The following is a 27126-nucleotide window of genomic DNA, read 5'->3' on the forward strand; positions in this document are numbered from 1 at the left end:
ATTATGATCTTCCAAACTAATAAAGCATGGTAATGTAAAAAAATTAATCGAAAAATAAATGCAGCAATATATTAATGTTTATATAAACAATAATTGTGTTATAAAAAATATAAATATTTAACAAATTATTTCTTATTTCACACGTTTTATGTTATTTTATATTTTTATAATTGTATTTTTGTTAATATCTTTCAGTTTTTAAATTTTCCTATAACCGAGAAGATTATTTAATAAAATTGTGTATTCTATATTTTACTCTAAACGCTGTTTTATTAAATATATATAGTTGTGACAATTCTCCTTGAAGGATTGACTAAAGTGAAAATTTTATATGCATTTAACTTTGATGAAATATTGAAATTTGTTAAATCGGTTAAATCCTTTTATTATTAATAATAGCCCTAAAGTTTGATTCTTATTTGTAGAATTTGACTGAACCGAGTCCAAATTTTTTAAATGTGTTTGGATTTGAAGCCAGCAAAGAGCTCAATTCAAGATTGACATCTGAAGTTTTGCAGCAAAACATTGTATGTAATAACTTTTTGAGCTTGAATACGCAAAGTAAAGACTTACTCATCTCCGAAGCTGTACAATTATTTTGCCTATTCGTAAAACGCCCTTTCCTTGGAAGATAATCTGTAGGTCTCTGAAAAGGAACTAAAACCCGAGAGTTAATTCCTAGGCCATCGTCGTGAATGGTGCCCGCGACATAAAAAAGTGCTCAAGGCATTTCGGAGCAGCACAAGTTCATAATCCCTGCATACGCAGCGCGTGCAAATTTCCAAGGAGCAAGAGAGAGAAACGCGTCACAAAGTAACGCCGAGAGAACGAATGGCGAGAATTTCTCATATCTCCGGACTCCAGAGAAACGCGCGAGCTGAGCGCAAAATCGGTTTTTCAGATTTTGAGCTGGGGCTTCGCTCCAGCAGCCATCTTCCTCTGTGTGGCTCACCAGAGAAAAGTTTTTCTTCTTTCGCCTGCGAGAGAAGAGCACAGTAAATATATTTATCTTCGAACTTATTGGGCGAGTCTTGCTTGGAGAGGCGCGCCGAGTGAATTATAAATTAATACCAACTTTTTAACCCGAGGGATCAGGTGCGTCGATGGCAGATAAGATGAACAGTTCGAATTTGCATTCGCCTAGCGCAAAGTTTGTCCAAGCCCAACTTTGGACTCTACCGATTTTAATTAAGTGCGCGTCGTGAACAATGTAATGTTACTTTTGAGGTCCCTTCACTTTTAAGAGCGGTTCCACTTACAGGACATTCATCAGTCGAGTGCATGGATTAAGCTTACATTTTTGTTTTTAAGGTTAATCAAAAAGAATAGACAAACATCTCAAATTGAAATAATTTTTCTCTTTGTTATCTTGATTAAAGGAAAATAAATTAAACACAAACAGAGATAAAAGTTTGCGCGGAACAGTAGAATCTTAATTCAAATCACAATTTATTCAAATTAAGTATTTGGGTGCATGCAGTATGCGATCGAGATGAAAATTCAATATTGAATTTATTAAAGAGAACACCATATCATATATAAATTAGGAGATCATTTCTTGACGAGCTGCTTCACACAAACTTAGAGAATTACGAGTGAAAATTCAATATAGGAGCAATTTATTTAGGATATTATAATGAAATTTTACGCAATAGCACTACTTGTGAATATTGCAAACCTTCCCGATTTAATTTTTTTTAGTCTGAATTTGAAGATTCAGTTTACTAGAGTATAATTTGGAAATTTTGTTTTACAAATTTATGGTTTAACAACTGGCTTTTTAATAAAAATGTGCTAAAATAATATAATAAAAATTGTTTTATGTCATAATATTTTATATTTCATATCATTTATGTATTTTTCCTTTTTAGCTAAAAATTTAAATGAATTGTTTCATATTTGTACTAAATTTTAGGCCTTAAATCATATATTGTGCCTCTATTTTAAATAAAATGTATTAAATAATTCAATTGTTAAATACAATAATTTAATTATTAAATATGTACACGACTGTTCTTTACCCAGTGGGGAAGCAGTAAATCCCGCGTTTTATATGATCTGCAATAATTTTTTGTTGCTGTTTAATCTTAATATATATAATAATGAATTTCACTCATGGATTTTGAGGAAGATTTATAAATGCACACTACTCTATCATATTTTCAAAATCTGACTTAGAAATATCATCTGCACTATCTGCAAAGTGTATAAAATTAAAATATTCGTTTGTTTAATTGATAATATTTTCATATTTGGTTTATTTTTTGATACCCCTGTAAATAATTCTTATCCCGAAAGTAATCGGCCAGTGTTTAAAAAAAGGTTAAACTGAAGGCAACCAGAGAGTGTAATTTACTGTCAGTCGCAAAAGCATTTGTCATTGTGTGCGAGGAATAATTATTCCGCGCCCAATAAGTCACTCAAACGGGAACCATGCATCTCTCTCTCTCACCGCGAACGCAGGTAGCACATATCAAGGGTTGGTCTCTGTGCATCCCTTGGGTGTTATCATTTCATGTTGTGTGGAGAGAGCGAGCGAGCAGAGTCATTCACCCACCCACACACTTAAGGACACACGTAATTGCTCATTCAGTCTTGCAGGATCCGTGCTCTGAATGCCGCAGATCGATAATTGCTCACCTCGTTTCGCAAATAATAATAATAATGAGAAACACTCGGCGGCACAAAACACATGCCCTATTCACAAACAAGCAGCCGTAAAATCCAGGCCGACAGGGAATTGGCTTCCGTTCAGCTTTTTGCAATAAATGGAGTGAGACTGATGCACTTGCCGGATCAACATTATTCTTTTAAAGTAGGACACCGCCCGTGTTGTTGCCTGGATTTTAATCAAATCGTCGTTGCAGTTGTTGCTTGTGAAATATTCTCTCGTGTTTCGCAGTGATTTAAACTTCATAATGCGGATGTTTAATTTTTTTTTTCATACTCCACCTTCCTTTTGTTAATTAAAGCTGCTTTTTCAAACGGAAGTAAGTCAATATTAGACTTTTCTCTTGCCGGGAAATTCTCCAGAGCAAACGAACAAAGGGTTTATTCCACGCAAACACACGGCTCATTTTGCACAGCTGCTGCTATTTCTGCAGGCGGCGAACAGAAAAGAAAAGCAGCTCTATCCAAGTTGCTTCCAAATTAAAAGGAGAGTGAAAAAAGCATTGCTTGACGTTATTTGTAAAGAGCTTAATCAAATTACAAATTTATGTTTTAATACAATTTAACTATCAAATTTTAATATAGGCGGAAAATCGGAATTTTTAATAAAAACAATTAACTACCTGAACTGGGTATTTCCCTTGATTTATCCAAATACGTTAAAGTGGAAAAATATAATTTATCCAAATATATTATTCAGGAAATATCTCTGACTGTGACGATAATTCCATTAATATGTATTATTGGTATTATTGATCTTATTAATCATATTATATATCTATAAAATAATTTTATAAGTGTAAACTTGGCAGCTTTGGTACACCAATTTGTATTTTATATTGGATTTTCGAAAATCCATAGGATCATTTTGTGATGTGTATAATTACAATCTTGAAACAGCTAAATACAAATTAATAGCAAACAATTTTTATTTTTTTTTAGCCCGGTTTTTAAATACTGCGAAATCGCAGCGTTTGCAGTTTGCACATTACTACCATATTGCACCACGTCCAGCATGGTGGCAAAACGGGCCGGTCGTGTCAGCAGCTAGGCGCGCACTTTGCCGTCGTTTAACTGCCCATAATGCGCACGGCAATTACATTAATTCCCGCGCGTCGGCGCGGCCGCGTGCAATATTAATCGGGCGGCAGATGTGCGCGGTAATTCGCCGGCCCTTCCGTCACCATCAAAATATTAAAACTGCTTTGCAGAGCGTGCCTGCCTCGGTTGCCTACGCTGAAATATGTATACATATGTTTTAGGCTCAAGTTCCTATTCGTGTGCGGGCTGAAAGCCTAGCTGGGATTTATGCCAAGGACTGACCCAGCCACTCGAGGGCATTACGGCAAAATTTTGCATCCCCCGCGGCACCCCTTGCAAAAATTGCCTCAAAATCGTTCCTTGTTCCGCGGATTAAAGGCCCATCCACTCTGACAGATTTCAGCAGTCGGTGTATGGCTTAAAAATTAGGAACCATCTTTCATTTGAAAAGAGGGAAATAGAGTTTCGCAGGGGATTTCGAGAGGATTGCGGTTGTCCCCGGACTTTGAGAAGTCGTTTGTTCTGCCGCTCTTGGGCTCGTTAATGCGCTCTCAGCAAAGGCAGCCCGCTTGGAAAGGACATTAAAATGAACTGCTGTTTACAACATGGAAAGAGATGAAAAAACTCTATTTTAAGTCTTTGTGACGCGCTTTCTGTTGAAAGCCAATTTTAGGTCTTAATTCTAAAATACAATCACGTTTTAAATCTTATATTGTAATAATTATAAAACGAGATTAATGGAAACTTTTTAATTTATTATTTTGGTGTGATATTAAATTATAATCATCATTTTGTTCTTTTGTTGTATCCAATTCAAAAGATTTACTTATATAATTAACCCCTAGAAATAATTTAATTTATCAACGAAGTTTAATTAAAATGTATAAATAGACGCGTTTATCAAAATTTTCGCAAGAGTAACTTATAGTAAAGTGAAGGGAAAATTTTAACAAGACAAAAAGGAAAACATCCCTCTCATCTGTTTTTCAATAAATTGGAGCTCCTCCCCGCATAAATTATTTAAAGGACGAAAATGCATCTCCAGGGGCCTGTCAACTTCGATATCAGAAATCCAATTTTCCCATCTCTGTTGCTTTTTTTCTTTGTCTTTTTTGACACGCGAATGGTTGCGCGCTGCCCTACATCCCTCAGCTTTCACTTTCACCCCATAACCGGTCGGAAAAGTTTGGCCGGGGCAGCAGCGAAACTGTTGCAGTTGACGCGCGGGTTGTAAAAAGCGAGCTAGGGCTTCAACAGCTGCATCGCGTTAATTATTAAAAAGGCCGTGGTCTGTGAGGCTCTTTTTCGCCCCGGCGCCTCCGAAGTCATTAAACACCCCGGCCAAGGGACAAAACATGCTTTTATGTGTGCTATAGTATGATGCCATCGTATAGCCGGGGGGTTATGAAGACATATCGAGGCGCACGTATTCAGTTGATAGGGCCAATATATTATGTGAGCAGAGACGTGTATGTGTGATGGATAATATTGCTGCGGCGGCACCGTCAGCGTCAATAATGGGAAACCCTCATTTGTCCGAAAGCTACGAATTCCCAGAGACATAGTTTCATAGCAGTCATTTAAGGTTTTGAGGAGTGTTTTTAAGTCTAGGGAATTGCGTAAATTAATTTAGTATAAAAACTGCAGTTATTGTAAGATGCAGTTAGATGCATTAGAATTTATTATTGAAGAGTGTTGTAAAGGGAAAACTAAAAAAAGTTTTCGGCAATATGATGAAGATAATTTTTGTAATAACTCAGTTGGTTGTTTAAATAACTCTAATTGCAACAAAAATTATTGTAATGATATTTTATGTCTGTCTCAGAACATAGATTTGATTGGGAAAATTACATTTAAAAATTATGAACTTAGATATAAACTTTTGTAATAACTTGATTCATAACAAGTGCATACATACAATTCAAGATGATTCAAGAAAAATGTGCAAATTTTTATGCAAATCCATTTCATGATTAAAATGAAATTTTGGTCATTTAAATTAGTTTTACTTTCTACTGAAGAAATAAAATTTACGTTGATCACTTTATAAAAACTCGTTTTCTGATCAATTACGGCGACCCAAAAATAATTTGCAGCGTCACATCCTTTGATATCTTGGTCACGCCGACGACGCCGCTCCCGGATCGTCATTAAATATTCATCAGTCAGGCTGCGGTTATTCAAGTTGTCCACTCGCAGCTAGACGAGTTGCACATTTTATTTTTACACTTTCTCGCGCTCTTCAAATTGCTTTTACGATATTGTTTATGAGCCATGAAATTGCACCGCGGTTTTTTGCCTCTTACAAGTAAAAGTGGCCGGTTTTTATTGTTATTTTTGCGCAAAATAATGATGACCGCAAGAAGCAGTCTAGCCGCCGTAAAAAGTAAGGGGGCTTGTTTTATGTTACGAGCAAACTACTTTTCACGCTAAATAGTCGGCCGGTTTAAGTGTGAGATAGGACGAGTTTTTGCTCAAGAGGTTTAAAACGGGGAGCTCAAGTGAGAGCAATTGCTGGCTGATTTTAAAGTTTGAACAAAAAAATTACAATAAATATCCTTTGAAGATCAACTTAAAACATGCGTGTAATTATGCTTATAGATTTCAATCTGTCTCTGGAATTTTAAGTTTTATAGAAGTTGAAAATAAAATTAACTTTATATTTTCCGCTATTGCCAACATTGAGACCTATAATTGCGGATATTCACATGCTAAATTAACTTATGGGAATTGCTGGTTAACATAGCATGTGGATTTCCTCCAGTATTTCCAAATAAAACCAGAATTTGAATGTATTTGAAGAGACAATTTCTATGGTTTTATCAAAAATAATAAATTTATTATTCCATTTATGGAAATAAAAAATTAAAAAGATATTTAAAATTTTGAGGATGGTCTATGAATGCATTTCTTTATTTTCAACTCACTTCATATTTTAAAAAAGTCTACGCAAATCATCCTGTTAATTTTAAATTTTTCAAATGATAGAAATTTTTCATACAAATTTCACATTTAAACTCCCTTCAAACTTATGAATTAATAATTGTCAGCCAACAGCATTGTAAATTGCGTTCTTTGAAATATGACAATGCCAGTGAATTCTGAACAAAAGGTCCAAATTGCCAATTGGCACCGAAATTGCTCGCGCGCATTCTCTTTTGCCCATTAACATTCAATTCGGTGCCCATTTGTGTTCGGCACGCACATTTATCCATCAGAATGAATATTTTCGCTGATATGTCACGCCACAGACGTTCGCTGCTTTTTAGCTGACGACGGATGCAAACGGTGTCTGTCACATAATCAAACACACAAGACCATCGCTTCCAAACTGCTGCCGTGCCGCCATTATCATTCCGTCTCGTTATATTATCTCTCTTGGTCCGTTCAACAAGTTGGCACCTGTCACAGAATTTACCTTTCACGGAGCCTGTCCAATTCGGACTGCATGCGAAAATGTAAATAAATTGAGCGAGTTTTTTCCCCAATGCGGTCGATCGGGGCAAATATTTTGACACGATTCCATTTGTTTCAACAAGCGAGCAAACAATCAATTTTGATCGTGGCCAGCGTGGTGAGGGTGGTGAAAAAATAATATGATCGTTGATCAATTTTATCGTCACGCCGCAAACTTTGGTCACTAAAATAAATCTACTTTTCAAATCAGAGTTAACTTGCGCTGTTTCTAAAATTTATATTTCACAGACAAGAAATATTATAATCAAAAAATTAAATCATAAAACGTCATCAAATAAGAAATAAATTAGGTATGTCATTCTAAGATCGCTTTACACTTCAAAGGATTTTTCATCAGGAATATAAATAATCATTTTGATTTCTTTATTCTTTAAACAAATTTTGTCAATATCTTGTACATAATCAAAATAACAAACTGTTAAATTTAATCTATATTTTTTTTCCCAATAATTCATAAAAAATTTTATTTTTATTTCAAACTTATTAAAAAATTTTAACTTTTGAAAAATATTTAAAACAAATACTCAAATTTGTTTGTAAAATACATGTATCAATAAATTTATGTTTTATTTTTGAATAATTAGATAAAATAATAATTTGCAGCAATTTTAATTGACAAGGGCGTTTAAAGTTTCATTTGTTTGAAATATCTTAATTATCTTCTTGTTAATACATTTCCTATTTCCATTATAATTTCAATGAAACATTGAATTGAAATCTGCAAGAGTATAAAAAAGAACATTAATTATCTATGAATAACACAACCAACATGCATATAATCATATTATCTCTTGTCGTTATGCTCTAATTTACTCTTTTGTATAAAACCATCCCACTGTAACTATCACTGTGAGGAGCTTTGAGCATTCCTGAAATTCCAAAACTGCACAACCCTCTCTCATTGTAAAGTTTGCTAAAAGACGCGACAGCTCCTCTTTGAAACGTGAGATCCGAGTGAGTTTATTTGAAAATGGGCTAATTATGCAGCCGGCATTGTACCGGGGTGGTACACACGGCAAACTTTGGCGAAACCAGCGCCTGAGAGTGAGCCTTGCTCATTCATGGTGCGCAGAGAAGAGCTTCGCAGACAGACCCGCCCGGGGCTGCCGAGGCGCAAATGAGCCAAATCTGAGTAAAAAGGTCGCGTTCGCTTACTCTCCATTCTCCTCACAAGATGGAACGTTTTGTGAATCCAGCACTACAAATAACCTAATGAACAAACTGCCGGGCACTGAACTTTTCTAATTGACATAAAAATTAAAGCAAAAAGTAATTTAATTTTAAAATTGTTTACTTTGTTCAGAAAGTGTTTTTGCATTTTAAAACAGGAACATTTAAAAAAATTATTATTTTTGACTGCAGAAAACAAAAGCTATATTGATTATTAAAAATTTAAATTAATTTAGTACATATACATTTTAAAATAAGTACATATTTAGTTATATAAGTATTAATATATTTAATTATAATATTTGATTAAATTACTAAGTAAAATTAATATTTTTATTAAATTAAACCTTTTACTAATTTAATTTAGTATTTTTATTTATTATTATAATTGCATTATTAACTATAAAAATAAATATTTCAATTTTAACGTGTGTCATGCATGCATTAAGGATTAATGTAGTTGACAGAAATTATTAATCAGGTTCTTGACCCTCTTGAGGCCATGGCCAGTGAGGTTGTAGATGTAGATAGATTTGGATATTTGTTAAATATTTATTCTTCTGATTCCCTAATATCAAATGAAATTGGAAAAATGAACAAAAATGTTGGTATGAGGCAGACACGATATAATTTCAATATTTTCATATTTTAACATAATTACAAAATGCAGTATCTTAAGATAGAGCAGAATTTTATTGGAAAGTTATAACAAAAATATTTGCCGGTCGATGATGAGGGCGAATCGGCCGCAGCGGTGGCGCGTTAACCTCCTTTCCTCGCTCTCTCTCGGCTTTTAATTACGCTCCGCCACCAGAGCCGCAGCTGCGAAATTGCATTAAATTTAAATCCATTCCGGTTCGTTAATTGCAGCGGCGTGTGCGTCGGCGCGCTGGCGATACTGAGAGTAACGGCCGGACGGACCTGCCGAGGGGCGATTCGACCCTCTGCTGATAAACCGCTGCAATTTTCTAATTACTCCGTTGTGCCCCGCGTGCGACACAAGGGCTCTTTTGAGGCGCATGACCGAGTTTTTCCCTTGCTGCCAGTGATAAACCCTTTTGCGAATTAGCGCTTTTTTACAAAGTCAAACAAACAACCCTTTGCTTGTGTTGTACAGTGAGGGGAAAAATGCGAGTACGGCACAGGAGCATTACTGCTCTTTGCTAATGAAGCTGCGTTTTAAATTCAAAGAATTTTAAAATTTTACCTTAATGATAAATAAGAATTTATATGAACTTTATATACTTGAATCTAATTTATATTTTAAATTTTAATATTCCGACAATGAAACACAATCGTTCACAAACATTTTTTTTTTATAACTTTCATTCTAAAATTAAAATTAATTTTCCTATTGAGGAGCTCATTTCAATTAAAAGACCTTCACGTTCTTATTTTTTTCTATATTATTAATCCTTTGTTTATTTTTAATGTCTATTTCAATATTAATTTACTCTTTTTCAATTACTGAACTAGATTTCGGTCATAAATATAAATCTTTTTTAAATTTTAAAAATTTGCACATTAAAAATTATTTAAATTTATTTAAATGAAAGCGGGTATTAAAAAAATTGAATTACTTTCGGAAAGCTTCAATTGCCATTTCATAATTTGAATAGAGTTCTGCTTTTATTTGGACGGAATAAATTTTAAGCTTGGGCGAATCAATTTTTATGTTTTTGTGGGAGTTTTCAACTTTTTTAATCTCTTTCGAAGTTCCATTTGAATGTGTATCTTCAAAGCTCGGGGCCATCCGAAAAGTTTACACGTTTCTGTTGAATATGCGCGCAGAATTGAGCCATTTCACTGGAAACTCATTTAAAAATGTTTGCTGTTGTGAAAACATTCTGTAAATTTCCATCTCTCTGCCTCTCGACCAAAGCAAACAAATCTTGGGTGCTTTCGGCGAGAAAACAGAGCGAAGGGAGAAAGCCGCCTCGCCAAAAAGCTCTTTATCATCGCATGCAGGCGGGATTTAAAATATTTAACGAGAGTAGAGCATGTGAGCTTGGCTGCAATTAAGGTTAATGAGGTCACGAGCTATAGGTTTGCACAAACTTTGCAGGTTTTGGAAACATAAGCTGGGAAGTTTTTGACTTGTACAAGATATGTTTTCCAAATAATTTTTGAACAAATTCAAATAAAATCATACCAAAGTTGCGGTGCTCAAAATTATTAATTATCTTTCTTTTCAACAACCTGGGGTTTTTTAGGGTAAAAAAATATCAACCAATTTTGATGAGCTGTACTTTTCCCCCTAAATTAGTGTTTATGAAAAATAAACGCGCCCTTTTTTATTTTGAATATCCTCAAAAGATGCAAACAAACAATTTTCATGCATATCGCAAACTTATAAAATAAATTTAACCAGCAAACCATCGCTACTTTTTTAAGAAAATACTAATTTCTCAGTAAACAGTTCCCTTTTTGTTCTAGTTTTAAGTATTGCCAAAATTTTTGAGTTTGTTTAAAGATTGTCTGTATTTCTCCTTAGCCTTGAAGATAATCTTTTTGTTTACAAACCTGGCGTTGGAGATTGAGTGCGAAATTTTTGCTGGCGCCCGAGTTTGATTCGCCTCTTGTTTCTGCACGATTTTTTTGCACGCACAAAGTGATTTAAGCGCAGGAAAAGAATGTACTTTGTACATTTCACATTCACCACGAGCCCTATCTGGAGCAATAAAGTGCCAAGTTTGTTTGCGTGGAGGTTTTTCCGCTTGCTCGACTTTGCGCAGCCTTGGAAGCGATTTTGTTCGCGGTGTTTTATGCACGGGTGCTAGATAGCAGTTGGGCAAACACCGCTTTATTTTTATTTTGCGGCCAATAAAAGCAACTTGGAGGTGCCGTAAATCGAAAGTGAGTTGGTCAAAACTTGTAGTGCGGAAACGAGTACGTAGTTACCGCAAGGACTTGGAAATTGTGGGGCGAATCTGGACCGAATTGACTTGCAATAAGAACTCGATCCTCGTTACGAATAATGCTTACAAGATTTTACTGCTGAAAATTTGTAAAAAATACCCTAATTTTAAACTCTTCAGGAAGGAGTTATGTTTTAAATGAATTTCTTGATAAATGTATTAATAATTATCAATTAATGACAAAATGGAAACTGTTAAATAACCACGAACTAAGTTTTCATATTTAATATTTATGTTTATTTTAAAAATATGAAATATTTCATTCTGATACGTCAAAATTACAATTAATTAATAAAAAACCCATTAAACATCCAAATCGGGCGTTCTTCGAAGATTCGCTAACTTTTCCTGCCAAAATGAATATCAATCTCATTTTTGTCTGAAAAATCTATAGATACAGCATTTAAGTATTTTATTTAAGGAATTAATTTTAATAGTTTAGTGAAGTGTATATTTATCCACAGTTTAATTGTAATTCCAGAAATGATTAAAATTGTTATGAGATCTTTTGGTCACGCGACATCTCAGAGCGTCTTTAGAACTTTGAGAGCCAAGCGGGAAAGTTTCAAGGAGTCGACAAGAAAGAGATAAGCTCTGACTGAGCCCCATTAAAACTTTTCCATTCGCAATCTGCCGATTTCAATTACACTACACTCGGGCACTAACCGAAATTACGAGTCGTTTATAAAATATGACGGTCGTTTTCCGAGCCGGCGGCGGGCGTCGCGCTTTATTGCGCATCAAGCCGCGTGTGCAGGGACGCATGAAAAGCAGCCGCAATTCAAACTAACGATACGCACCATTACTCATTTGGCCGAAAACGCATCCCCTGCTCTAGCCGTGAATAATGCTTTATTTGGCGCGGCGAACAAAAAGCAGGCCGAGCCGTCAGCACCCGACACGCGACTTTGTTTGCGGCTGATTTTTGCAAAAATGGGATGCCTGCTTTTGATCGAGAGTGGGCGATCAGCGAATCGTTATGGGCCGTTACAGCACAATGGCGGGTCGCTTTTTAACGCGTATTACCGTGGAAAGGGTTGATTTTGTTGCTATGGCCCCATTACCCGCAAAATGAGGTAATTTAGGCAACGAAATTTTCCCTAATGGAATTTTTTGCGGAATTGATTAATGTTATTTAAATTTTAATTTGAACAACCGTTAAAAAAAATAGTATGCTGCTAAAATTTGTTCCACAGAGCCAGATTTTGTTAGATACGCCTTGCATAATTGTGCTAGTCTCCTCTGTCGGAATTTGAGATTCCAAGGGGTCTGGAAAAGATATTGCCAGTAATTCAGCAGCATCATTTTTCCTACTGGGTGAGCGAGTGCGGGCTCACGGAATGTACTGTAATCGTGCAGCGTTTTGAACAGAATTGTTTGCAACCCCAAAACAATTTGCCGAGCAGCCGCTTGTCGTTTTCCTTTACTAGCCCCAGCGCTCTAGAAAATAGGCAACCGGCGTGCCTCACGTGCCGGGCAAATTCCTCCGCGGTACATCTTACAGGCGCTGCCACTTGGCTTTGCCGCGGCTGCAAACAAGAGAAAAGAAAAATGAACACCGATACCAACACACTCCTAGCATGTGTAATGAATTAAAGGCGATACACAAGATACAAGTTTGCCCTAAATTGTTTGAAAGTAACGGAAAGAACGACCTAAATTACTTTTAATTCTAGTTGGAAAGAGCTTTAAAAAAAAATGCTCGAAAAATTGCAATTGAATAGTTATAAAAGACAAAATCGTATCACAAAATTGTGAATTTAGGGGCAAAAATAAAATTTTAACAATCATTAAAATTACAGAAAAAAATAATACTTATTAATTAAAAAAGAGTTGTTTAAAAAAACTCATTTCAACTTTAGGTAATTAAAATATCCTTACTTTACAACATTTTGTCGCACACCACTTTGCAAATTGCTTTGCAAAATTCTCTAAGTTAAGCTGAAATTGTACTCAAATGAGTTTCAAATAAAAGAATATGTACTTTTAAACATATTCCTTTAAATATCGTTTTGCATTTACAGGCATTATTTTATTCTTCATTTTAAATTTCTGTTAAGAGTTTTTAAAACTTAATATAATCTCTGTATTTTTTGTTTAAAGTAAAAATATTGACAGATCTCTTTTGATTCATATCGAGATGCAGAATTTCCAAAATTTGCATAAATTAATTAAATTGAAACATAAATTATGATTTCTGCGTTTTCCATTTGAGAAAATTGTTAATATTATGAAAAAGATTGAATGTTTAAGAAAAAAGAATGTAGTTGAATTTAATCAAAGATTCCGTTGAATTCAAATTTTCATCTTTGAAAAAGTCGCCAATTTTTCCCCATTTGCTGTCCGCAGCAAATCATTCAGCTTAATGAGAGAGTGCGTTAATGGTTTATCTTGTTCTGCAAGATGAAAAACACAGAGATGGGGATCGACAGAACACGCGCTCGCTCGCTCGCGCACCCACCACTCTGCTTTGTCCTTCGGGAAAGGGTTTCTCTCATCATCTGTACGTTTCGCAGTCGTTGTCGCTGAATAATGTGCCCGCCTCCATGAAAGGGCAATTTAGCTGCACCAGATAAGTCGCTCGGGCACATTTCATTTGAAACTCGGTGCTGCTGAACACACGAGTGAGCGCCTCTAAATGCAAAGCAAAATCGATGCAGGTGGGGGCCTTTTGTTTTTGCTCCGTCCGTCCGTTTTCGCCTCGGCACAAAAGTAGAGAGAGTGTTCCAGGTGTTCCTTCCGACTGACACAGAACGAACCGCAGGCACGCACCGAAGCCGCAATTATTGTGCCGCTCTGCCCGCAACCCGGTCCGGAATGAGCTCGAAATAAACGGGCCGCAGAAACGTAAAGGCAAAAAGAAAAACGCCTCGGCTTTCAGCCCTTTTGAATGTAAAGAGAGCAGGATTTATTTTGCTCTTGAGAGTCACTTCAAAAAGGAATAAGAAAAACTTCCATGCAGCTCTTTCCTTTTTGTCGCAAAAACGTCTCAAAGTCCAAGACGTGTTTTTTAAGAGTTGTACTTGGACATCCAACCACTAGAAAGTCAGAAGCATTTAAATGATGAAAATGAATCTACTTTACCTCTATTAACAAATATTAAAAAATTTCCACTTACTCGCTTCAACTAGGAGTGAATTAATTTCAAAATGAATAACTCTGGAGGTAGAAGAAAAAAAATATGATAGATGATAAAAAAAAAAAACAATTTTTCTTATTTCTAGTTTGCAAATATTCTATTTTTTTTTTCAACAGGAAAAACCATTCCAACCAAAACATCTTTTTATTTGACTTATTCGAATTTTACACAAGTTTAGATTACCAAAAGCAGAAATTTAATTGGGGGTTAACGAAATCTTTAAATGTTGAACCTAAAATTTGTTTGTGAAAAATAGCATGCTTGCAATAATTACAACAACACTAATTTTCACCATATTTTTAATACAAGCCAGCATTTTTGTTTTATCCTTTTATATTACATAAAAAAGTTTTATTTTATCATTTTTATAATCCCGAAAGTTATGGAAAAGTAAAAGTCAGTTTCACAAGTCAGTGCGACATAAAATAAAATGTCAAGAGCGTCACTGGTTGGTTTGACCTACTTTTTCGCATTCAACTCACTGCATGCTGACATTTAATGGGGACAAAAATTATGCGCCGCGAGCCACCCCGCCAATGTGTGCTCTCTCGCTTAGCGCCTCATTTACTTGTGCAGCTCGGCACAAATTCGACTCACGGCTGCGAAACCAGGGTGGAAATTTAATTGCGTCAAGCTGCCGAGATATACGCAATCGCTGGCCCCTAATGGAATCGCCTCCAATTATTGATAATTGACTTACAATCCTCGTTAGCGTCGCCGTCGGCGCAAAACTACCTCCAAAGTTTTCCTCTCCACCTCTTGCAGTACAGAAATTTCAATAAAAAAGCAGTTTGCCCCGATTATTTATGGCCATCATTATGCAGCAGGAAAACTTTCGCCCTTTCGCGTTATTAAAAATCTAAAAAGATTCGTATATTCATTGCAAAGAGTGGAGCCGTTCTATCTTGGATGTAATTTATGGCCGAGCCGGAAGAGTTGGCAAACAAATAAAACTCCTGCAGCACACCGGAGCTTGATTTCGAAAGCTGCTTTTATTGACCGGGACTTCTAATACGGACCAAAATTTCGACCGGAAATAAACTAGATCGTGTGCCAATGCATTGTTTCGCCATAAATCTGCTCCTTCAGTGCAGTAAATAAAGACGGGCGTGGGCGGACGCGTGACTCCATTAGGTCTTCCTTTGTATAGGTTTGCACTTTGGATTTGGGCCCGCTCGCCCCGATCGATCGGCACCGAAGTACCGGAGGGAAAGATGCATCTTGCCGCCCGGGACTTGCCAAGGTTCGCTCGGCCGTGCAGAAATAATGCTGCAGGAATGAGAGATAGTGCTTGAAAACGAGTGCATTGTTGGCACCACGTTTCCCTTAAGGATTTTCCTCTCATTGTCAGGTGGAAGTTGATTTGTGTATAGCGAATCATCCGATTGGAATATTTTACAAATTTTATATTGGAAATTAAATATATCATTTATCTAATTTGTTTATTTTGTTTATTTATAATTTCATAATTTATATTGTTGCTCACTATTTTTTATTGATCATAAATCAATTCACAGAAGTTTGATTGAATGCAGAATTTACAAATTAGTCCGGGCTTTAAAAAAAATGGCATCTTGCGATGAAAATAATCATCGTAATTTTAATTCAACTATTCAATTAACCACTTTTCCAGTGAGAATTTATTTGAAAATTCATGAGCATTGAGAAAATGAATTATTAAATAATTATGGTTCAAGAATTAATGAGTAGTGAGTACAACAACACTATCTCATTTGTGTTAATCATTTTATATTTTCCTTGTGCCATCCGAAAACGAGCTGCTTCAAAAAACATCACTCCTCGCAAAATTAAACCGTTTCCATGCCAAGAGTGTCGCGCGCGCGCCTGCCTCCCTCTCGAGACTAAAGGGGTGTTTTACGAGACGACTACGTACGCACACACACACATATATGTATAAGAAGTCTAGTGCGCCACCCCCGCGAGCAGTCGAGAGTGGCGGCGCTTGAATTTCTTCATCTCGAGCAGTACATGTCTGGCGAGGAATTTATAAGAGGGAGCCGAAGAAGCAAACAGCGATCCGAAAGTGAACAGCAACAAAAGCAAGAACAAGAAGAGTTGTCTGCAAAGTTTTTGCAACCCCCCTCTCTTTTATTTCTTCGACAATAATTCCGAGTCGGCGTATTTGCATGGCGAGGAGCAGCAGCTGCCGAAGAGGGGCCTCTCGCTCGTTGGCACAATCCGTCGGCTGCTGGCGCATTCCTCCGCACAATTAAGCCGCTCTCTGGAAAAAGTCTCTTGAGAAATGAAAACTGAATTTGGCGCCGCCCGAGCGTGCAGCGAGAGGGCGAAAAAGAGTCTGTAGTTCGCGCCGCGCTTAAAAATTTATTTATTGCCTCGTAGCGAAGAAGCGAATATGGCCCTAGCTGATATTGAAAGCAGCCGGAATAGAATCCTTAGGATTTTTATCGCCCTCTGTATTACATCGTCGACTATTTTTTAGAAAAGAGCCAGTGGATGGCATGTTTATATAGTAAGTAATTTTTTATACAATATATAAAACACAAAAATAATTTTAGATTTTTTATTTCTAATTAAAGTATAAAATAAAAATTTTATAATATTTTGTTAAATTTTTGTATAAAATTTATTTTGTTAAATTTTTGCAAACATATATTTTTAACTTTTAATAATTAATCTTAAATAAAATTTTTGTACTAATTTACAATGTAATAATTTTATAATACGTATTACGTTCAAAACTTTGCGTCATCATCAAGGTGCAACCACCTCTCTAAATTGAGCTGTTATTAGGCGATATCTGAGAGAATTTGAACGTTGTAAATTAATAAAATGTTGAAATTTATAGGCAAATTACGAATTCAAAAGAAATTAGTAACAAAAACAAAGTAAAGAAATAGGATGAAAAATAGACCTCAAAATTTTAAACAATGAAGAGAAATAGATCAACACCAATAAATTACATGATTTTTAAAATTTTCATCTGAAAATCGCAATCGTCACGCTTCGTTGGTCAACTCTTCCCGAAAAGCAATTACATAAAGCAACATTTCGCGTTGTGACAGATTGAGTCAGTGGAGAGAGAGAAAACTAATATCAGTCGGAGCGACGAGTGTGGCTGAAAGAAATTTAATCTCTCTGGAGAGGCAATATTTTATATGATGCCGTCCGTGCCATCGTTTTATCGAACCCATAAGGGCCGACAATTTCGCGATATGGCCGACTTTCTTTAGTTCTTTTTTACCATCTCTGGCCGGAATGACGTCACCAGCTGGAGAATCGCAAACACATCTTGTGCATATTGCAAGGGGTGACCTCGCATGAATAAGAGGTTGCGAGTTTTGCATATGATGAACAAGTTCTTCTTGACACATTCTGCGAGTAAAAAGATTTATTTTTCTCTCTCGGATAATCTCCGTGCTGCTCGCCAAATTTGTTCATTTCCCCTAGAAAAGGAAACGGCCATTCGGCGAGAGGCGATCAATTTATAGATTCCATTTGCTATTAGCGTAAATTACGAGATTGCCGCGGCGATAAGATCAAGGGAGCTGATTGCTGGGCCCAAGGAGGCGAGGGAAATTGGAGGGTTGCGCTACTTTTGATGGCAAAATCGATGAGTTCGTCAAAGTGGAAAATTTAAATTGCCTATAGGCGAAGAGCACTACTATTTCCGCATAGGAAAAAACCTATTTATCATCATAAATAAACCTAAAAACTATTTCCCGACCCGTGATGTTCTGCATCAAAAAAAGAATGAAAGTTTTACCCCTTAGTTTAAGAAGCTGTAATCAAGATGAAACTAATAATTGAATTAATATTGAGCTTTGCATGCGGTAGTGTGGTCATACTTTCTTTTTGTGAAAGATTGTTTTATCAATAAATTTCCAGGCGTTGAATGTGAATACAAACGCGTTCTGATACACATATAAAAAGAAAATTGTTTCATACCTGATAAAATTTAAATTCTTTTCTCTTGTAGAAAAAGTGGACACTTGAAGAGAATTTTGTTTCAATATTTTTTTTATTATTATTACTAAAAACCATACTTCAAGAGCAAACAATCCTATGTTTTTCTTCTTTTTAATATTCACTGTAAGTTTCCATTCATCCCTATAAAAGTATTTAATTTATTTACGTTTTCTACATTCCACAAAAATCAAGTTCAAAAGTGAACCTTCAATTAAAGGAAGGGATCAATTATCTGAAAGGAATAAATCTCTTCTCTAGCACTTTACTAGCAAAATAACACGGTAAAAAGCATGAATGGCATGAAAGGTGAAATTAATTATTGATAATATTTTAAAATTTATTTTACAGATTTATATCAGAAACGTGCCCTTAATATTGAGGATAAAATGCTTCAATGGCGAACAGAAAAATAATTTGCGCAGCATCTTAGAATGCAGTTATTTTACAATTTGAAAGTTTTATTATTTATTACAATTTAACATGAGCGCCAAGAATGGACCGGAAATCATTATTTGCAACAAAACTGATCCACTCAGAATTGTGTCTTGCTAGTTTTTTTTTTTTTAAATTTTCTGAAAACATTTAAATTTAGAAAAGAATCGCAAGTTTATATTCACGTCATGCAAATTAATTCTAGAGTATAAATTTTCATATAATATTTATTTGAAATTCGCAGGTGTGACAGGTATTAAAACATACTTTTTCTGAGGCCATAAAAGGTGCTCTCTCTATTCGAAAACCATCCATATGATGTAAGAAGGCAATAAAAACGGCCAACTCGTTCTCGCCCGGGGCATCACCGAGCGACCCTCCTTGCAATCGAATCTGCGAACGGTCATTAAACGTAGGGTGGCAAAAAGAGGACGCGTGGGCGGTGGTGGCACGTCTGCCTTTAACATGGCACGCCGCGAATGGGCACCCGTTGTGCGTGCGAATCAATATTTCACAGCGGCGAAAAGGAAAAAAACCGCACATACCGAGCAAGCACGCAAGCTCGAGTGAGTGACACACAGACAGGATTCGCACAATGTAATCGATCCGCGCCACTTTCGCCTCTTTAAAATGCCAATAGTTGCCGAGGCGCTCCCTCCCCAGCCGAGAAATGCAAAATGAAGACGCGTGGATGGAAAGAGAGAGCAGAATGAAAAATTGATTTCCGCAAATTGGCGCCATTATCGGGCCAGCCATCGCTTTGATTCTTTTCCGATAGAGACGGAAAGTGGATGTTTATCTGCGTCACTTGTTTTTCTTGAATCAATTTATTATTCCGCGAGTTGATTTGCGTTTCCCGTTGCCAGAATTGATTTAGAGACCCAGTGAACGGCATTCTCGATCAGGAAAATCACTGCTTCTCCATTTCCACACCAAGAAAGATCGTAATGTAGAAAAAGTAGACTTTTCTCTCAATAGCTTTTCACAAGTTTTGCTTTTTTTTAAGAATGCAGCGATTTTTCGGAGTCGAGAACAGTCAACAAGCTTAAAGCTTTGGATTTTTTTATGTTTTTTAATTTTGTATTTTCAATCTCAGTCATTTAGTTATAGTTGAGAATTAGTTTATATTATAAAAATTTAATAAAACTGATAACATTTTAATTAATTAATAAAAATAAACAAACATTCATTGATATATAAAAAGAGTAAGTTAAAAAAATATTTATCAATTGGTTGTAAAATTATATATATAAAAAAAAATAAATAAAAAAAATAAAAAATAAAATGAAATGACATGAAATAAAATGAAATAAAATAAATTAGGATAATAAATAAAATAATATGAAAAAAATATAAAAAAAAAATAAATAATATATTATAAAATTTATTTTATGTTTTCTAATTATTTCAGCACAAACATTAAAAAAAATTGCATGGCAATTTTAACGCAGAAACGCTTCACGCTAGGGGTCCATTGAGCTTTAACAAGTCAATTCTTTGCTCTGCGGACAAGAGACAATGCGTCGTTTTGTAAACAAAAGTGAAACTCGCTCGTTTGCTCGCTCTGCTCTTTCTCTTGAGCACGCCTCTGCTATATATTGAGAGCAATAATGTACGCGCGCATCATCCCCCGCGGAAACGCTCGCGCGCGCATTGTCGAACAAACAATCACAGTCGATCATTAGGTGTGCGACGGAATTTGCATGTATCGATTATTGATTGCTCCTCGCAACAGAACACGCCATTGAAAGAGCCGCCTAATTTGCATGTACGTCAATCTGCAATTCATGAGATTCGCGTCTGACTGCACTTTCCGCGCGACCAACTATTGAGCTATTTTATTCTAATGGGAACAAGGACTTATGGCTTTGACAGTGACGTGGTCTTCGTGTACAAATATTTTTGGGTCCGTAGAAAAATAGGAAAGAATTTTCTTAAAAATTTACAAGAGAAAAAATATAAAGAAATTTTTTCCACATAGAATGATGAATGATCCACAATATTTCATCATTCAGGCAATATTTTTTCCTGTTTTTTTTTTGTGTTACACTTTTCAACGCCACAGCATCAGGTGTTTGTCGTCAAACGAAATTAATATCCTGAATCGTGACCTGCTCATCAAGCTAACGCTTCCGTGTCCGTTTTGTTTCAGCGCTCCTGCACGCGACGGTGATTCTGGCGGCCGCCACCCACCTGGTGGCCCCCGCGGGCGTCCCATCTGGGCCTTGCCGCCAGTCGGAGCTCACGTGCGGCGCCGCGGCGCGCCACCGCTGCGTCACCGTCACAAAGTTCTGTGACGGCGTCGATGACTGCGGTGACGGCACCGACGAACCTCGCTCCTGCACACGTAAGTCAATAGTCAATCAGTGAATTTTGTAATTCTTTCGTTTTCTTGCACACTTATCATTTATATTAGTTTATTATTTAAATTTAAATATTTATTAAACTCTACATATAATTTTATTATGATTTTGAACAAGGTTAAAAAATTTAATTGTATCTAACACTGCATAAAATTAAAATGATATTTTTATCTTTATAAAATTTCATTTCATTGTATTTTAAAAATCTAAAAAATGTGTTTTAAATTGGAACTCTAAAAACCTCAAAAATTATAATTGCTTGTAAAAAAATTTAATTAATAGCATTTAATAACTTTAAAAAAAAAACGGGTTTAAAGTAGAACAAATTGTAATGGTCTAAAATGACCAAAAGACAAATATGGTTGTTTGAACGCCTGCCAAAATTTTAATACGCAGCCTGCCGGTGCGTACTGCGAAGCCGGTTGCATATATGTCGCATCTCCGCAGGCTTTTTTTATATTGGATCTGAAATGCAAAGTTTGAGGAGGGAGACGTAGACATATTGAAAGGTTTTTCTTCCGTCTGCTTTCAGCGTGCAACCGGACCTACACGGGCGACTTGGGCAAGACTTATCAACTTTCGGTTCATAGGCCCAGAGAGGATAGACTTCCTTTTATATGTGATCTCAATTTTAAGGCGCCTGGCGGCGAGTACGGAGACATAGTTCAGGTATTTTTCCTATATTTTATTAATTTCACGCTATGATGACGTTCACGTACAATCAGAAAAATACTGTTGCATAAATTAATTAAAAATAAAAATATGAATATATAAACTTACGAGAATGATTAAGTTTTAAAATTATCAATAAATCAAAACTTATTTTATTGAAAGAAAACTTCAGTTTCTTTTTTCAAATAATTTTCATTGTTTATTATTCACAAATTAAGTCGTACATAAAATAGAAAATAATGTAAAGAAACGGCAGCTCCATTGGCAAACAAGTCGCTAAAACGCGAAACCTCAAGAGAGGTCCACGCCCGAGTTGGGCCGCAATTAATCAATATTTTGGGCAATCATTGAGAAAGATAATAACTGTTTTTCATGTACACAAAGTATTTGTAATCATTATTAAGGCCTCCTTATTGACATCTACAACTTCTGTTTGCGGAAAATCGGCCCGAAATTTTTGGACCCAGATTTTTTTATAGATTCCTGCCCACCAGTGGAGTTGATTGCTCAAAGAAAAATGGGGGGTCGCGTGGATTAATCTTGAAATATGATTTTTTGAAATTTAACATGGCGTTTTATGGAGATTTTTGTTAATGGCGATTAAAAAAAATCTGCCCAAAATTTTTTGCTCAAAATTGCACAAAATGATAATTGAATGACCCTAAACAGATAAGCAGAAAAAAATTGGGAGTTCATGGGGCAAAAATTTTGCATTGGGCATATGGGAGATCAAAAAAACCTCTTTGGTACTCTTAGCATTGCAATAAGGAGTCCTTAATTATCATTAACTGAATTATTTTAAGAGCGTGTTTCACCAAATTATAGAGGTTCATTTACGACCTGTCCTGCTCTTGCTCCTCTTTTACGGACAATAATCTTTGAATGAAAACTCCATTACCCAGTCGGTCAGTTTAATTTCCGTCTGTTTGTAGCTCACCTTTGACAGCTTCACCCTAGGCCGTTTCACGTCGTGGACGCAGGCGGGATGTCCGGACGGCGATCTTCAGATCTCCGAGTCACCGCTGGAGAGGCCGCTCGTTGGCGGTCGGTGGTGCGGAACCGCCTGGGGTCCTCCTTCGATTTACTACAGGTGAGTCCAATCTTCACTGCGACAAAGCAACGCCTGCAGACGGTAATAAAAAGGATAAAAAGAGTGACAAAGAGCAGTGCTCTTAATCTCGCAGTGGTGGTAAAATAAGGGGTGGTCATGAGGAGATTTATCGTTAAATATTATAATTTTTTGGAAATTTAATAAATAAAGCACTGTTAAAAAAAATTTAATATGAAATTGAGTTTGGAAATTCTATGGCTCATTTAATTGTGCGGTTAATATGACAATAACAAGAATTTGATCTTCAAAATTGAATTAATTGTTTTATTGAATTTAAATATATTTCATTAAATGAAAAAGTTAAACAAATATTTATTATTTAATGCGAATTAGAGATGTTTTGCAAAATTATAATTTTTGTGTCTTTAGAATACGCATGACTTGATCTGATTAATCTGATTAATCACCTAGCGATAGAAAAATAATTAATAATTATTATTTTCCCATAATAGTGAGAAGTGAGAGTACTAATTGTAAGAGTCTTTCATAGATGTTGCAATAATGTATATAATTGATAACATATTATTTTTGTCCTTCCAATTCTAACATAATGAAACTTACTATCAACGAAATATTTATTGTCCAGGAAAGGTCTTCTTTTGATTTACGCTTTTAAACATACGTGTAAGAAAACAGTAAGAAAATTTTCAAATTTTCAAATAACTTTTTATGAAATGAGTTTAATTCATTTTAGCTTTGAAAAAAGTAAAATGCGAATTATTAAATGAAAAACTTAAAAATAAAAAGAATTCGTTATTAAAATTTAAGAAATGTAAATTCCTTTTTTAAATTGAATTAAAATTAAATAATGTTTAATAAATTTTGCAAACAAGTTTGTTAATTTAAATGTCTTTTTTCACTTTGTCCGCAGCGAAACAGGCAGCGTGACTTTGCACCTGCGTCTTCTGCGAGTGCCATCGGCCGGCAACAACATTCCCTTAGGGAGCTCCGGTGCGGGCATGTCCTCGTCGATGGGCTACAACTTCGACTTTAGCGTCGGATTCAAGGTGAGCTTTCTTTTATTTTTCCGCACGCGAAACTCTCGAACTTTCTTTCTTTTGATTTCCTCGGCAAAAAGAGTAGTTTTGTGCGGTGGCGAACTTTTGACTTTTGACTTTGTCCAATTAGGTGCTATCGCGTGACTCGGCGGTGGTGCGCTTCGGGGGTGCCGCCCCCGCGTCGCCTGGGCGCCCCTTTCAGAACGTGACCACGGCGCCGCCGTTGTTCACCAAAGGCGAACGCAAGCGGAAGAAGGAAAAGGATAGGGAGGTGCACAAGGAACAACTGACCTACAACCTCGGGGACCTCATTCCCGGCACCTACTGCTCGCGCATCTACAGCGACTGCGACAAGAAGCTGTGCAGATTACAATCACCCAATTTCCCTGGGCTCTACCCGCGAAACGTCACTTGCTACTACGCTGTGAGGCAACAAAAGGTAAAAATATATCAAATTGTTAACTCTTCCCTTGTAATGTAGGATGTTAAAAGACTCAAAATTTGTGCTCAAAAAACTTTATCATATAAAAATAGAAATATTTCTGTAGAAATGGAACATACCAAAATAAGATGATTGAAAATGTCAAAATATTCAAATCTACGTCTTTAAGGGAGTAATTTGTTTCTGCCCAGGACTAATTTTCTTTCAAACGCCCATGAAAATTAAATGATTTGTGTGTTCAACATAATATTATTTTTCCGTTACATTGCGCGCAATTTAACAACTTTTTTAATCCCGAGTGATCGCAAAAATAAGAGGATTGAATAATTCAAAATATTCAAAATCTACGTCTTTAAGGGACTAATATATTTATGAGAGGACTAATTTTCTTTCAAACGCCCATGAAAATTAAATGATTGGTGTGTTCAACATATTATTATTTTTCCGTTACATTGCGCACAAATTAACAACTTTTTAATCCTGAGTGATCGCAAAAATAAGAGGATTGAATAATTCAAAATTTTCAAAATCTACGTCTTTAAGGGACTAATAAATTTCTGCCAGGACTAATTTTCTTTCAAACACCCATGAAAATTAAATGATTTGTGTGTTCTACATAATATTATTTTTCCGTTACATTGCGCACAAATTAACAACTTTTTAATCCTGAGTGATCGCAAAAATAAGAGGATTGAATAATTCAAAATTTTCAAAATCTACGTCTTTAAGGGACTAATAAATTTCTGCCAGGACTAATTTTCTTTCAAACACCCATGAAAATTAAATGATTTGTGTGTTCTACATAATATTATTTTTCCGTTACATTGCGCACAAATTAACAACTTTTTAATCCTGAGTGATCGCAAAAATAAGAGGATTGAATAATTCAAAATTTTCAAAATCTACGTCTTTAAGGGACTAATAAATTTCTGCCAGGACTAATTTTCTTTCAAACGCCCATGAAAATTAAATGATTGGTGTGTTCAACATATTATTATTTTTCCGTTACATTGCGCACAAATTAACAACTTTTTAATCCTGAGTGATCGCAAAAATAAGAGGATTGAATAATTCAAAATTTTCAAAATCTACGTCTTTAAGGGACTAATAAATTTCTGCCAGGACTAATTTTCTTTCAAACACCCATGAAAATTAAATGATTTGTGTGTTCTACATAATATTATTTTTCCGTTACATTGCGCACAATTTAACAACATTTTAATCCCGAGTGATCGCAAAAATAAGAGGATTGAATAATTCAAAATTTTCAAAATCTACGTCTTTAAGGGACTATTAAATTTCTGCCGAGGACTAATTTTCTTTCAAACACCCATGAAAATTAAATGATTTGTGTGTTCAACATAATATTATTTTTCCGTTACATTGCGCACAATTTAACAACTTTTTAATCCCGAGTGATCGCAAAGATAAGAGGATTGAATAATTCAAAATTTTCAAAATCTACGTCTTTAAGGGACTATTAAATTTCTGCCGAGGACTAATTTTCTTTCAAACACCCATGAAAATTAAATGATTTGTGTGTTCAACATAATATTATTTTTCCGTTACATTGCGCACAATTTAACAACTTTTTAATCCCGAGTGATCGCAAAGATAAGAGGATTGAATAATTCAAAATTTTCAAAATCTACGTCTTTAAGGGACTATTAAATTTCTGCCAAGGACTAATTTTCTTTCAAACGCCCATGAAAATTAAATGATTTGTGTGTTCTACATAATATTATTTTTCCGTTACATTGCGCACAAATTAACAACTTTTTAATCCTGAGTGATCGCAAAAATAAGAGGATTGAATAATTCAAAATTTTCAAAATCTACGTCTTTAAGGGACTATTAAATTTCTGCCAAGGACTAATTTTCTTTCAAACGCCCATGAAAATTAAATGATTTGTGTGTTCTACATAATATTATTTTTCCGTTACATTGCGCACAAATTAACAACTTTTTAATCCTGAGTGATCGCAAAAATAAGAGGATTGAATAATTCAAAATTTTCAAAATCTACGTCTTTAAGGGACTAATAAATTTCTGCCAGGACTAATTTTCTTTCAAACGCCCATGAAAATTAAATGATTGGTGTGTTCAACATATTATTATTTTTCCGTTACATTGCGCACAAATTAACAACTTTTTAATCCTGAGTGATCGCAAAAATAAGAGGATTGAATAATTCAAAATTTTCAAAATCTACGTCTTTAAGGGACTAATAAATTTCTGCCAGGACTAATTTTCTTTCAAACACCCATGAAAATTAAATGATTTGTGTGTTCTACATAATATTATTTTTCCGTTACATTGCGCACAATTTAACAACTTTTTAATCCCGAGTGATCGCAAAAATAAGAGGATTGAATAATTCAAAATTTTCAAAATCTACGTCTTTAAGGGACTATTAAATTTCTGCCGAGGACTAATTTTCTTTCAAACACCCATGAAAATTAAATGATTTGTGTGTTCAACATAATATTATTTTTCCGTTACATTGCGCACAATTTAACAACTTTTTAATCCCGAGTGATCGCAAAGATAAGAGGATTGAATAATTCAAAATTTTCAAAATCTACGTCTTTAAGGGACTATTAAATTTCTGCCGAGGACTAATTTTCTTTCAAACACCCATGAAAATTAAATGATTTGTGTGTTCAACATAATATTATTTTTCCGTTACATTGCGCACAATTTAACAACTTTTTAATCCCGAGTGATCGCAAAGATAAGAGGATT

The 27126-nt window shown here is 35.3% G+C and overlaps 1 protein-coding gene across 2 annotated transcripts in view; it reads left to right on the forward strand.

The window, feature by feature from the left end:
• Window positions 1-27126, forward strand: part of LOC132200435 (uncharacterized) — a 67379-nt gene that overhangs the window by 24512 nt on the left and 15741 nt on the right. For both annotated transcript variants that reach the window (XM_059625897.1, XM_059625898.1), the window contains exons 2-6: window positions 20948-21142; window positions 21691-21827; window positions 22763-22920; window positions 23813-23948; window positions 24070-24378. In XM_059625897.1, coding sequence (XP_059481880.1) covers window positions 20948-21142; window positions 21691-21827; window positions 22763-22920; window positions 23813-23948; window positions 24070-24378 — 935 coding nt within the window. The remainder of the gene's footprint in view (window positions 1-20947; window positions 21143-21690; window positions 21828-22762; window positions 22921-23812; window positions 23949-24069; window positions 24379-27126) is intronic.

The sequence above is a fragment of the Neocloeon triangulifer genome, unplaced genomic scaffold (genome assembly GCF_031216515.1).
Source record: "Neocloeon triangulifer isolate White Clay Creek 2 clone unplaced genomic scaffold, ASM3121651v1 ptg000014l, whole genome shotgun sequence".
NCBI lineage: Eukaryota > Metazoa > Arthropoda > Insecta > Ephemeroptera > Baetidae > Neocloeon > Neocloeon triangulifer.